The following is a 16,656-nucleotide window of genomic DNA, read 5'->3' as shown; positions in this document are numbered from 1 at the left end:
CTCTCCGCTCGTCAGCTTGAACTATTTTTCCGGTCGTCAGGCCACGAGCAAATAAACAAATGAAAAAATCAACAAAAAAAAACCCGACTCTCTGCTCTCTTCTCCAAGACCACTCGAGACGGAAAACGAATCGTTTTTCCGCTCCGGCGAGGTTTCAAAAGGCGGAGCTTGGTTGACGGGTCTTGTCCAATTAGCCAAACGCTGGCCCCGGATCTTTCGTTTCGTGTGCGGTTACGAAGGCGTGGTTATATATAAGGACCTCAACTTGCACGGGGAAAACACGATATTATTTTATGTAGGTACTTGCGGTCAGTTTCAAACAGCCTGCAGTCAACGTTTCGCTCGAATTTTTCACATATCCCTTATACTATATAAATCGTTTAGCGGTTAAAGTACCTATATAGTAAAAATAATAACAACAGAGAAAGTAAAGCAGGAAAAATATACACACAAGAAACGCCAAAAGGCCAAAACGAAAAATCATCGTCAAAAACATCAAACGACAAATATTTTTCGTTCGGGCCGAAATCGTTTGTACGCCGATTTCGATTTATTATACAGATGCAAATTACATCCTAAAATCTTTCCGGTTTTCAATATTTCAGAATAGGTATATATTAATATCTGATTTGCTCTGCTGCGGGTTAGTTATCGATCGCGGAGTCTGAAAAAAGTCGTATATATTATACAAAATACATGACTCGTGGAGCTATATACTGTATACTGCAGGGACTATCGTCGGGATTTTCGCACGCACAGATTGGGTATTATTAAAACAATATTTTCTTCAAGTGACTCGGTGCGGAGAGGGGGTGGCGGCAGTGGATGGCGGTAGGGTAGACGGAAGCATTCGGCGGAAGAGGAGAAAAACCTGAGCCAAATCGACGTTACCGCCGCCGCCGCCGCGAGTGTTTTCCGTTACGTTTAACTGACAAATCAGCAACGGCGCAACAGCCTCCGCGCGCGCGAATTCCTCCGCGGAAATGATTGAGATGAATGGTGCCACGTCGCCTCCACAAATGGTAAAAACCCTCGCGATTTTAATAAATAACGCGTGTACACACATACATATACCATAATATATATATATATATATATATATATACGCCGATTTTTCACGAAATCATTCCGGGCCCGTGGATAGCATCACGCTCCGAATGGTTTTTACAGATGTGTGAATGCTGATAACAGATGACGCTGAGGCAATATATCCGCCGCCGAGTATAATATTATACTATATACTTTGATTGATGAAAAACCATTATTGCTGTGTGCGTAATGCGCGCGCGCACACACATATCCACCCCCTCCCACCCCTACCCGCCGACCATACGTCCTGCTGCTGCTACGACGTCGTCATCATCGTTGTACACATAATATTGTACCTAAGCGTGGAAAAACAAACAAATTTTGAATTGAGTTTGTAGAACCGCCGCCGTCAACACGCTCACGTCTTTGTCTGGAAAATTAATCGAAAATGTGTTTCCTTTCCCGCTGCCAATCACGCGGACGACATACAACTCTGCAGTGTGCGCACGCCCATGTCTCGGTAATGCCTATACGAGTTAGAACACAATGTTTCATTTCTCGATAAAATTACACTTCACGGTATGATAATAATAATTGTCAGATAAATATTATAAATACATCTGAACTGTGGTATTTATGAACATTTGATCTAAAAATACGTTTATTCGGAACGATGCGCCCCGTCGAGTGTGAAACGAAAATAGGAGTTTTCGCGTGCAGACGAGTGTACCACCACTTGGAAACGAACGACGCGAAATGATATTGACAACACGACGTAGAAGAAAAAAACACCGACTATGCTCATCGAGATTGGAGACTATAAACGGGAGTAAAAAATAAAAATGTAACAAATAATAGACGTATGAGTATCGTACGACGAAACCGTAATGAATAACAATCAATTGTGCACTTTAATATCGAAGGGTGTTAACGTTAACAGTTACCTACACGACCTATATGTGTTTTTACAGTTTTATACACATTTTCAAATGTGCACCATTATTACATAACGCACTCGTATCGTATAAGTACTTACAGTTAGATGCGCGCTTAAAATATGATATCGTATAATGTAATAAATTGGTAAGCGTTAATAACGAAAAGGTATGAACGACTATAATATCATAGTAATAATATAATAATATACGAAGAGTGCATTGTCATATTTTGTCGAACCGTGTTCGGTTGTCCGCGCGACACTCGATTTAGCGATAAACGAGCGCGGTTGTCTGTGCCTAACTTGTACATATTATTATTATATAATACAACGCATAATATGCACCTGAACGACCTGTCTACGGTTAACCAACCATTTGTACCTGCGAAGTCGAATAAGCAACCAAGCGAGCGTGCGTAAGATCGGCGTTCGTGCGCGTGACGCGATAACAACGCGTTTTCGGCATTCTACTCAGCGTCGTCGACCGTGGTACACGTCGGGTATTCAAAGGGACGGTGAAACGTATGATTATAACGTACCCGTAACCAGGTATTTAACGACACTCGTTATTATTATTATTATCGTAGAACACTGTCGTTATCCACGAGCGCCGTCGTATCTCGGTAGTTGGCGTGGGAGGGGGGGGGGGGGGGGTTGTGGCGGCGGTATGGTGGAAAGGAATACTCGGGGTAGGTACTCTCCGGATCGGCGGCGTGCGGCGGTTTAGCGTCTCGTCGTCTCTATGCATGTCGTATGTATATGCATGCGCGTGTGTAAACAGGTGCGATTGTACGAGAATGCCTACGTTTAGTGTACGTGTGTGTGTGTGTGTGTGTGTGTGTGTGTGTGTGTGTGTGTGTGTGTGTGTGTATACATATATAGTATCGCGTTATGTATACTGCAGCAGTGTGAGCATACCTCGGAACAACCCATATGGCCACGGAGGTACGCCGAAAATCGCGTCAAGAAATTATCTCTCGACATTCCTGCATCCGCGCGCACACTGCAGCATAATAACATAGATTATCGCGGGGATTTCGCCATGATGTATAATATTATATTATTATTGTGGATGCGCGCCCGGGCAGAATATAATAAGCGTATATGTGTGCCCGCCTATAGAACTTGTATTATAATATATATATATATATAATATGTATGTATGTGATATAATATAGTCGCAGTAGTCGTCCTCGTCGCGGACTGCACACCGTAAACCCGGACCGCCCGCCGGGGGCAGATGATACCGACCATAAAATTCGATCAGTTCACACCTCGGCCGTGGGGACAATGGGTTCGCGGACATTAGGCGGTCGGATTGTGTGTGTGTGCGTGGCCGCATAATACGTATGTATGTTGTACACATGTGGATAAGATACCTACTACCAGCGGCATATTATAATGTATACACCGTACGCACATTTTACGCGCGGCTCAATGCGGTGGTGATAATAATATAATATTATGTATGAGCGCTGCACTCACGCCACCGACGAATATAATATATAGGTGTCGGGCGAATTTTCCAGTTGACCGGGCGGACAAATTTTAATGAACCAAAAACGAGACGAGTTCTGAAATCTGCACGATGACAATACATTATATCGTGTATACATCGTTTGTACACATTATAATAATCTGTGCGGGGTGTCTCGTATACCGAGTTTGCACCCTGACAACAGCATATTTCGATTTTTGAACCGTGGTAATGATTATAAAATATGATTTTGGACATTACCAATGCTTTTGGTTTGGATAAACTCGAAAATAAAACAACACTAATTACAGACGTACATAAGTTGTTGTCTTGAAGGTTAGGCGGCCTCGGGGAGGATATCACAAAATAATGCAATATAGCATATACCTATATATACAACGTAGCACATCATGATATAATAATATCAACCAAATACGAACGTCGACCGGTAATAAATAATAATATTTAGGGGACTCGTCCAAACATTCCTATATATAATAATACTTTGTCTATTGTCTTGCGTGAATATTATATACCTATATTTTTTTGAAACCTGCGCGGCAAACAGACCGCTGCAGCCAGCGGTAAAACGCAGCCAGTAGCCGCGTATATTATTGAAAAGGGATCGAACCGACAACAATCGGAGGTTTTATACTTAAACTCTCTCTCTTTTACTCGGGCGCGCGCGATCACCGAGTCGGGGTGAACTGCAAACGGGGGCGGCCCATATACGGCTTATATTATATACGTACATATATACAGTGATTTCGGTGAGGTGTTCGCACGTATCTTATTATACGCGTACACATACATATTATCGCGTATATATATATATATATATATAATTGTATCGGTTATGCGTAGAAGTGTGTGTGTGCGAGAGTGTGATGTGAAGCTAATCTCGCGGAGATCCCCTGCGGGGTCATCCGACACCTCGGCGACATTATATTATATCCGTCGATTCGTCCCTCCGACAACTGTCAGAGTGTGACGTTTCTTTTTTGTAGCTTCGCACCTTTTGTGCGTATACCCGCACCGCGGCGATAGTTTCCGTTGGCGGCGTGCGTTTCCGAGATCTAGCACATTTTTTTTCACAATATTTATAGCGATGTTACAGTTATACATATATACATTCACTCTCGTCCCGCTCGACGGCAGTGTTTACTGTTATTTACCTATATACATGCCCATAGGTTTAGACTGGCGCGAGCGCAAGAGGAGGACGAGAAGATGAAAAAAAAAAGGGGACCAAAATTACGTGTATAATAATATAGGTACGGCACCAACGACGGGCTGAAACGATTTTTTTTTTCCTATATAATATTATATCATTGTTATTTATATAGTTTGCACGTCACTCACCTCCCAGGCGAACCGCGAGTCCACCGGCTTCGGGCCCCATTTGCCCAGGAACGGACCGTACTTGACACCTTTGGGGAGCTGTGTCTTTGTCCAGACGCCGCTCGCCCCAGCGTTCCGCAACTCCAAGTTGTACGGCATGGTGGCCGCGTTGGCCGGCAGCTCGAAAAAGTTGAAACTGTTGTTCAAACCCGCGCCGATGACGCCACCGACCTCGTCCACAGCCGCAATCGTGTCTTTTTTCCCGTTGTTGTTGTTGCTGTTTGCGCTGCTGCTCCGGCTCCGGCAACCGTCTCCGACGACGACGACGCCGCCGCCGCCACCGCTGCTACTGTCACTTGACAACGAACGCTCGTCGTCGCTCCGGCCGGCGTCCGTGTCGCCACCGCCGCCACCTCCATCGTCGCTACTGCCTGAGAAAACGTGAAAATTGTCGTTAAAATCTCCTCAGATAAACATACACTTACACACAAAGAGCGTGCCTACATAATTATATGGGTAATGTATGTGAATCGTACATATTTATCAGGGAATTATATTATATATCATATATTGCATGTGATGTACCTTTGAGTTATTTGTTAGTGCTATCTATGGCCCAACTGAGTATACATTTTAATTTAAACCGAATGAATATCGAAATAAATCGGTACCTATAAAACTGTGCTTTGTCCTTCTAAGCCTTTTCTGTATTTTCCTATATTTTAAATTGGGCAGAACATACAGCTCTAGTTTTAATCATTTGATTGGTAATATCATGTTTAAGCATAAGGAAGCAATGGATAACGATATTTCAGTGAAACATAAAATGTATATTTAACAATTTAAAACCAGTTTTTCTAGATGTGTATTTTTGATTTTTAAGAACATTTTTCAACAAAATTATCACGTAGTACGTACCTACCTATCAAAGAGTTTTATAAATGCAATCATTAACAGTCGTCAGTCATAGTTTAATAATATATACCTATACATATTATTATTGTTCTACATATTAAATAACGCTGATACCGTGACAGATCAAATATCAAAACAGTAAACAACGTGGTCATATAAATAGATTTATCGATCAAATAGTGTACCTACCTATTAATATAATATATTTAATGCATTTGCGCGTATTGTATTTCTGGAAAATTCCGTGAATTTACGAAATTTACATTAACCGTTGGCGAACTCTGCGTTAACCGATATTTTAATGGATTCGATTAAAGTAGGTATATTCTCGAGAAATATGCGTGTTTTTACGAAGGAGCTATGAAACATATAATTTTCGAATGATTAAAAAAAATATTACATCCATAAACCTGACATACAAACCACATTATGTTTTAATATTTATATAATATATGTATAATATAATTACAACTTAATTCGTATACCCGGTTTATGTAAAGAGCATTTGAGGGAGTTTTTACGAAAAAAATTTACAATAATTACTTCCAAACACGTTTCTATATACACACACTATCCTACTTTGTAAACGCGTACAACAATGTTTGTGACGTATACATATGAAAGCCGTTGAATTTCATAGTATGCACGTGACGAATATCGAGGGACGCATTATAGCTGGTAGTGTGTATAAAAACGTGAAGGCGAATATAATGTAATGTATACAATATATTATAATGCAATATTATTTTATTTTGTAACGAGCGAAATATAACGATAATTGCTAAAGGTCATGTAAGGGAAACTTTTTAATAACGAAATGGGTACCTATATAATTTTGTGAAAATGATATACAAAACACTGCTGCTGTAGTTAAAACATCTGCATCGTATTATTATACGCGTATTAAAATATTATATATTTATAGGTACATATTACTATATAATAATATAAGCATATTATATAATATGCTTATAATCGTTTTGACTTTGGGCGCAATATATATATACACAGTTGACTGTTGGGCACATGCAGCTCGTATAGTCACGGGTCTTGACGTCATACAAGACATCATAAAATAAGACAGGCAATCTCTATCTTGGGGTTTCTGTATCGCACATTCAAGGTCGACAGTACAAATATTTGTACAAATCGTCCCCGCGCCGATTTATTGCCCTGGGATCAACAGCTCGTTGACGACATTGTTTAATAACACTCTTTTGCGGTTTCAAAGATTGTGCCACAAGGTCGAAGCAAGGGATATTGTTTTGTTTTTATTTTTATTTTTTTTTTACAGCCAAATCCCCTAGGAGACATGATGTTTGGACACCAGTCGAGATTAAAAGAGGCAAACACCGTCTGTCCCATGCCTAATCGTGCAGGATTTCTTTCTTATCACTACCCGAGCACTCGCGGCGGCTTCGAGGTCCAGCCAAGACAAAAAATAAATACTACACTAATATTAATAAGTTAAGTGTTTTTCGTCAAACGTTTATACGTAGATATGATACACGATTCCGTATACTTACGAAGTGTCAACAGAATATAAAATAAAATGCTAGAGAAAATTATAGTAATAATTAATATTGTCAGTATTTTCTCTAATTAGGTATTCAAATGTTACAATTTATTACAACCAATATTGCACGGAGTAAACACAAGATACGCAAAAAACAATTTTATCATAAGTAGATTTAAAAAAGACATCTGGTAGATATTTTAAAATAACTGGAACCATATTATGTAACAAAATACCATCTTCTATAATAAACCTACCATTTAATTTATTCAAAAAAAAAACATTTTGAAATGGTTATTGGAATTTTCAGATTAATCAATTATATTGTAGAAATAATATTGTATTCATTTACTCTAATCAATGTAAAATAATTTAATTTTAATCATATATTATACAAAATAGAAGTGTTATTTTCTATATAATTTGTTTTAGAACTCCTGGTCCCCCACACGAGTTTTCTATTCATATACATATGGAATTAAATTAAATAAATAAATAATAAATATTGGTTTAAATACACATATTATGAATCACTTATAATTACAAATAAACAAATAAAATATTGGATGAAAGGTATGGAGGTTTAGAAATAATAACTACCCGAACCCTTACAAATCGCGGTGCGTAAAACGGCGTTTGTTATTTCTTTAACTCGATTGTAATAAATCGTGTGACGCATTCGATGACTAAATTACGATATGAGTTATCAAAATTGTTTATATTTATCGGATAAACAGAATCACAACATTACCGCGAACTTAAAGATGCTGAACACGCTACGTAAATCGTAACCAAACGCATATAATATATGCATACAAAAAGTACACATAAATATTGCATTGTCCCGATAACTATATAATTACAGTGATTATTATCGTAACGACAACTAGGTTAGCGTATAATAATAAAAAGTCAGGCTCGTTAATGGCGTTTTCGCTCGTTTAATATACGGTCATGCGGTAATATTATATTGTTATTATATTATATTATATATACGTTCATGGATAATAGCTGTACGCGAAACGAGTGTTCAATGGGAACCAAGTAACACGATGAATGGAAATACTTTGGAAAAAACATACATGTAGTAATCGATCGTACAAACGTTATCGTGGTTATTTCTAGGTAATCGAACCGATATGAGGAAATTTACCTATTATTATTCCTTTGATCACCGGTAAAGTATTCACGTAATAATAATATTAATGATAGTAAAAATAATAAATATTAAATAGTATAATAATAATATTTATAACGATTATTGATTTCCAACTCAATGAGCCAATTCGTCAGCCCACTATATCAAGAGCGCGTTATAACAATATTATATACTTCAACACGCAAAACTTGCAATATTATTACTGTCAAACAGCGATATAAACACGTGCAATTTTGCAACGCATTAAATCTTTACGCACACGTCTTGTTATCGACGATCTGAATATTTCGGTAACACAGAACGCACACACGACTCGCATAATGTGTATATTTTAACGTTTATTAATATACAATAAAATACAATGCACATAATGTGACATTGCAGGTACCTATACCTATATCTATTATCTAATATGGTATGAAATTATACATAATATAATAATATATATGTATGCATTAATCGGCGAAAACGACAACGGCCGAATCATATTGTAATATTTATTTTGTAAGGCAATAATATACAGTATATTATAATATTGTCGTATATAAATTATATATTATGTGTGAAAACAACAGCTATTATTAATATCTGGATCAATAATTATAAATTAACGATTGGGATGACATTCAATTAAAACCGCTTATTTAGCGTGTTATCAATGAGGGATCATCAAACCGTGTGCGAAAAAGCAATTACATAGATATATCGAATATAATAACATTGGTTTCATAACATAATATAGTTTATTATAAAATCAATGATAACATTATATAGGACAAGGAAATTGGCTGTCGAACCAAAAGTGCATTGCGTTATACTTATTTTAAATTGACACGCCGCGAATCGCGATGATATTATAATGAAGTTTCGACGTTTTTAAAGTGCGCGTTTGAACGTTGCTCCCCCGTGGCTACTATTACGCGGGGGTAATTATTTTTAAAGTGTTGATTTTTATATTTTGCCGTAGTCTCCCGTGAATCGGTGTTTTCAATATTTTGACGGATTTTTACGGTCCGCGTCCGTTACGCACGAGGGGACTATATTTGTGGTAGCGTGTACCTACGTACGTGAAATTGTCTCATGGAAACCTGTTCAGTCTATAAGAACCGTCGCAATCGTATATATAAATCGCAAGCGTGAGGGGACTATTATATTATTGAGACATGCGTGTATCGAGGTTTCACGGTGTATAGATATTATACTCCCCAAAAATATAAGTAAGCAATGAAAAAAATTGTCAAGCATTATATATATTTTTTTTTTTACTACAATATATGTATCACGCGTGTACACGCGTTATTTATACGGTTTAACGTAAAATTTGATCCAACTATATTATGTTATTTAGAAGACATTTTTCACACGACGAGTGTCAATAATATAAATACATTGGATATTTTGGTAAATTTATAACTTTATAATGCAATATATTATAGTTATTATATAAATAATTTGAGGCTTTTGTTTTAAATACAATATTTACAAAAAAAAATACAATTGTAAAATAATCATTAAAAATTAAAATATCAAAAAAAAACCTGCGGAAGGCCCTATAATATTAATATATACTCAACTTTAAACATGGTGGTAAATATCGGGATCAATTCATGATCAAATTAGTATTAAAAAAAAGAATAGTAAAATGGATTATTATATGAATCTAAAATGTGGTCTTTTGTGAATACCTATGTAAAGAAGACAATAAACAAATTCGCGTATGACCTCCTCATCTATCAAATAAACTATAGTTTTTTCGTAGATATCTTAAATAAATATTTTTGCACATATCTATAATATGACCCATATTTTAATTTTTTTCTTAAAACTATACATACAAAGCACCTGAATATCCGGGTTTCACCAATGTGCAATTTTTTTTTGTGGTGAATCCTATATAATATGGTATAATATACGCTATATCTGGTGTACATCGGTTTGGGCGTATCTCAGTTATATAGTGTACATCCGTTCACTGACAAATCAACGTCAGTGATGTACCTTATAGGCTATTCATAGCTTCGTAAAAAAATAATTCGACCTATATGGGCAACCGTTAGTCGCAGATGATTGGATTTAGCACTGGGTATATTTTTAACTTGGTGAAAACTACTTATACTCTCTTAACTTTTCTGACATAGCTAAAAACAATCTCCGAGGTTTTCGTCAAATTCAATTGAGTAGTTGTTTGGTATATACCTACGCTATTATAGTGGCGCTACACATATACATTTGGTTTTAATAGGTATACTTACTTTCTTTATTCGGGGCCATAGGCGTGACAATTTGATACATGCTTGAACCTGATCTGCACGGGTAACCAACGGCCACCATTTACAAACAAATTTCCACCGTGAATTCAAGATCCCTGTTTTATCACCTCTTTAAAATGCGAATATCGGAAAATCCTTTCTTATTGCACTTCTAGATCATTAGAGGAACCACTATTCCAAATTTCAAGTACGCACGTTTTGTAGTTTTAAGACATAGCGATGAATGAGCGAGTGATGAGTGGTATTTGGCTTATATGTATATAAAGATATTTTTATAAACATAATAACCATCAATACCTAGTTACCTATGTACCAATATCTAGTAATATCAATATCTAACCTAAGTTATACACTCGAATTAAAAATATAATACCTATATATAGATATAGTATTCATATTGTAATGTACCTATATATACTTCATAGTTGGACAGTTGGTAAGCAAACGATATCTGCAGGCAACCTGCACATCGTATATAATATATGAAAACAAAATAATATTCGTTTAAATCGTATATTAATATGAATCCATAAGATAAAGTTCCTCTTACTTTGGGTATAGTAAATTACCTTGGTAAAATCATCAATATAATACCTATATACCATACTATTATTTTGTTATTTGTATCGGATATAGTGCAGGAATAATATGGTTAGAATTCGGAAATTCCGTTCAATACAATAATACAATAATACTATCCCTAAACTGATGACGGCCTATATACGGGCTGCTTGTACAATGACCTGATTGTCTATTTAGACATGAACGATGAACCATACATTCTTCGTATGAAATGACCGAACAACTGCTCAGTTTACATTGATAATTCTTATGAAAAAAACCTAAAATATAATATTAGATTATACATTATCTACATTCTACACGGAGTGTCTAACGAACATATAGATAATATACGAGCTTCGAATACTCACTTAATTAGGTAGAACAATATTAATAAGTCATGAGTGATAACCGTAAAGATATGTGAGGATACGTTCTATTTATATTATATATTATATTATAAACATATATAATATGTTTAATTTTAACATTTACATTTTAAATTTAACGTTAATGTTTGCTATTACGTCTGCATAATATATTATATTGTACTAACATAACTAATTAAATAACAAGAGCAATTAGGTGTGTATATAAAACTATTAAAATAATCAATGATTAAATCAACAAGTAATGATAAGTATATAATATAGAAGAACTGAATCCTTGTGAAATGTCAATTTAGTAAAACCAATTGATACCTATATGGCTATATATATTATAATAATAGTGTTTTATGTTGTAAATATAGACAAATTGTATTTATATTTCTGCCTTTATTTCTGATAAACATATTTTTGTAGTTAATTATTATAATTAGGTACCTACACGTACACTAGTTATATAGGTACCTACAGAAATTTTTCAAGCCATTTATAATAATAATATTATAGTTACGTTAAAAATCCATGTACCTAACCATCTAATAATAGGTGCATCGATCGAATAATATCGATTGTTGGTGTACCCACAATACTTTGTAATATTTAAATATTACCTATATAATATTATATATAACTCACTTTGCAACAAAAAATAATATAAATCGTAGGTATATATACTATATGGATGTCATCACGGATCGATTATAATGATAATAATTAAAAAATACTTTGTACTTGCATAACATGAGATTATAATATATAAAATATATTGCCTACCTATACAGAGTTACTGATATTTGGATTATATTATTATAATAAAGACTCACCTCTGCTCATGTCGGCCTGGACGGGGCGGGGGGGACGTCGAGTCATACACGACTTCTGGCTCCAAGTGGCTGCCGATAAACTTTCGATGTCACTCCGAAGGAAAAACGAACGACTCCGTCCGACCCGAAGACGAATAACCCACACGACGGGACGTGTGTATTATCGCTAATATGGCCGGTGAGTGGGTTGCACAATCGGGAAAATCGTATAGGAGATAAATGATAAATTATTGTACGTATAACCGAATTATGCGCGGCGTGTTCGACTCAAACCGTTTATGTTTAAATATATATAATATCAATCGATAAATGTAAAATAAATCGACCGGGTGCGACGGAATAATGATAACAATATCGCTGTAAGTAAATACAATCTGTGATGGGCCGTCAAAAAAACATACCGTCGTGTTAAATATTATTCTCGACGGTAAAAAGAAAATAATAATAATATGTATAACAGATCAACCGTCCGTGACGACTATACGACGACGACCGACGACGAATGATGATAGCGACGGATGATGAGCGCTGCGTTCACCAGACCGCGAACCGGATCGACGCGATCGGACTGTTGACTGCCGGGCCACGAGATCGACGACGCCGAAGCTGTCCCCGGGGTTCGCGCAGACGGTGGTGCGGCGGGGGTGGGATGGGTCGGCGGCGGCGGCGGTGTACTACGATGCGCACGCACGCGCTTCCTTTGGGTGCGCCGGGACGTTCGCCGCCGCCGCCGCCGTGCACACACATCGATGCGGCGTGTGCGTGAGCGAGTGATGGGCGGAGCCGGTTCCGGAGATTGTGGGCGGGGCGGGCACCCTGCCAGCTGCAATCGGCGATTCCCCACCACCGCCGCGGTGGCGGTCTTCGACGACGTCGTGGCCTCCACCGCCGCTCATCAACGGCGCTCATCGTCGCTCATCGCCGACGCGCGCGGTCATCCGCGGCGGTGGCGGCGGCGGCGGCCGCCCTTATCCCTTCGCACGCCGACTCAGACCGCTCGCCCGTCCCGTTTACGGGGGTGTCTTCACCGCGCCGACGAGCCGCGAGTGAGATTTCATTTTTTCGCTCTTCATTAATATTGTATTATATTATTATTTATTCTTTGATAAGTTAATATAACATTATATAGGTACCCGTAATATACGCTATATATATATATATAAGATCCCGCAGCGTATATGCGATCATTTATATTATTATAATTATAACGGGTATTGTGTGTTACCTATAGGTATATATACTGGGGCAAACGGTTTTTTTTGTTGACTTGTTCGAGTTTTTATAATTACCTCGCTCTTCGTTTATATTATATTGCGGGCGCCGGGCATCGATTTTGCTATACGAGTCTCTTTATTGTAATGTATATATATTTTATTACCAACTCAATAATATTATACAAATAGGTTATACGAGAGTTCTTTAGGTCGACGGTTTTTTGCACCCGGTTTTCAAAAGTTTCCTCTTTTTCCTTTTCCAATATATTACACAATATTTCAATTTAATATAATACATTTGGTTAATATTATACTATATAGGTAGTAGGTACCTACTCTGCAGGTTGGCATATATTTATATTGTTATATAAATGATACTTTTACACATACACCGACATAGAAAATGTAATGAAATATCTAACAAGTGGTTTTATTATATACAACCGCCTATACATATTATATTATAGTACCTATGTAAAAATCGCATAATATGTACGAAACAGAAAATAAAAAAACAATAACATCTATACGTGGGACTTTAAAACGAATTCGAACAAAATTACGTCTATAATTCTTTAAAGACGTGGTATAAACATATGTTATTAAATATGCATTTAAAGTTTTTCCATATAGGTACCCACTATATAACTATATCAAACGAACACCATATTGTTAACTGTATATAGTTCTTAAGTGTATATTATACATTGATTTTTATAGGTATATAATATATAAATATAGGTATAACCTATATATAACCTATATATACTATAGGGATATTTTCTTATGGTCGTGAAAACTTTCATAACTGCATGTAACAATACTTCGATTTGAATACTTTTCAATCACAATAACAATAGGTCAACTTTTATGTCGTCGATATCAAAACATAAAATATAACTCTTGTTTTAGGTACCTATATATACTATATACAGTTTATACATACATAATTATAATATATACAATATAAGTGAACGCATTATAATTTATAACACTGTTTTACATACATCACTATAGTATATAATATACTGACTACTGCTTATATCTGCTTTACTATTATATACCCAAGTCCAAGACCAAAAGGAAAAAACCAATATCGGGGGTGGGGAATATTTTTTTTGCAGATATTGGACACAAGTATCATTATATTCAAAATATAAAAACTTTTTTATTCTCTTTATGTCTGCGGACTTTATTTATGCGCTTTTAAGAAAATATAAAATCATTCTTAATACCTACAATTATACTTTTAATAGTTAATAAACAATATTCACTTCTACAGAATTTTTCTACTATTAAAAAATGTCGGGGTCCGGACCCCAGGACCCACTCACCCCTAGTTACGGTCTTGATTATGAATATATATTTAACTATGTATATACCAATTTAATAGCATCACGGTTTTCGAATACCGCATTTCTAATTATTACCTATATATATATAGGTAATATGAAGACGTGTAATTCGGATATTTTAATTTTCATGATATATTAATATTATATATAGATATTTACTGTCAAATTACATACGACCCAAAACTATACCATGATGATGTAATATAACAAAATAATATGTCTAAAATATAGCTCCTACATAATATATCCAAATTCACTGAAATTAGTCAAATTTTACTAAGATATAATATACAGTATCAAGTATGTACCAATCGGTATTAAAGAACCTATTATGCAGGTACTTATGTAAAATTATTTAGTTATTTTAGAATAATTCTCATCACAAACAATTTATTAAAATAAAATAACTCGTTTACGCAAGTCGCATAATATTATTGATAATAATAATATATACTATTATTAACCTATATTGTTCAATGTTCTATCACTTCCATGTATAGTTTTTTTATGGGTATATAATATAATATTATGTAATCATAGCTAATATATTCCTAAACTCTATTTTTATAAGCTGTGTGTAATATATTAATTTTACTATAGTAATTTAATTTATATATACATAATACATGTATATATTTGCAGTATACCTATAATATCTAGAAGGCAATAATCGAATGGTCGCACTCTTATATAATGCCTATATCATATAAATATATAATATATATGTGTGTGTGTGGGGAGGGGGGGGTGTACTATATTTACTGACTACTGTATATATAATCTATAGATTATAGGTAAGGTATATACTGGGCACTGGCCTACTATATAATATAAATATAATATTTTTTGACATTGCCCTTATTATACCTCAATACCTCATCCCTTATGCATAAAAAACGTATTGTACTCTTACATAACATAATTATTATGTATGTAATAGAAGTATAACTATATATATCCGACACACACGAAAATCTATAGTCGCAGATGACTGTAGCTAACCGTCCCATCCATGCAGGGTATATACCTTATACATTTGTATATAATATATCCGCCAACTATAAGTGGGCTGTTCTAAATAATAGCTCATATTATATAATATACGCACCAACCTATTGGCTAAGTATATACCACCACAACGATAATAATTATATACCTACGATACAACATAATATTATATTGATATACATTATATTTCGTTTTATATACGTATCTATATAACTATATATAGTGGTATATATCAGAGGAAACAGATTCGCGTATTTTCCTTTCCAGTTTCCCACGACGGCAACGTGTCCGGTCGATAATTGCGGGCCACCGTCACTTACTCGAATAATATATAATATATAATATATATATATATATACATACAAATGATCCACTACAGTATAAATAATACATAATAATATGTATATAGGAACTAAACGTAATAATATAAATTATAATCGGTCGTTTATTCTCGGGGACCAACACCGCCGCCGCCGATGCGTTGTGTATAATATGTACCTATGTGTGTCTGTGTGTGTGTGTGTGTGTGTGTGTGTGTGTGTGTGTGTGTGTGTGTGTGTGTGTGTGTGTGTGTGTATTAATGTAGAACAACGAAAATCCGTTGGGGCCGGATGTCGGGGCTACCGGAAGTCATTGGCGCAGTAATAACATATATGCACACAAA

General features: G+C 35.7%; 1 protein-coding gene across 1 annotated transcript in view; it reads right to left on the bottom strand.

Annotated features, from left to right (window-relative positions):
• Positions 1-16,656, bottom strand: part of LOC132946732 (histone-lysine N-methyltransferase PRDM16-like) — a 109,411-nt gene that overhangs the window by 20,179 nt on the left and 72,576 nt on the right. The window contains 1 exon segment of the mRNA XM_061016792.1: positions 4,806-5,215. Coding sequence (XP_060872775.1) covers positions 4,806-5,215 — 410 coding nt within the window.

This window comes from Metopolophium dirhodum, chromosome 6, assembly GCF_019925205.1.
Source record: "Metopolophium dirhodum isolate CAU chromosome 6, ASM1992520v1, whole genome shotgun sequence".
Classification (NCBI taxonomy): domain Eukaryota; kingdom Metazoa; phylum Arthropoda; class Insecta; order Hemiptera; family Aphididae; genus Metopolophium; species Metopolophium dirhodum.
Note: the sequence above shows the minus strand (reverse complement) of the source record. Positions and strands in the feature narration are given on the sequence as shown.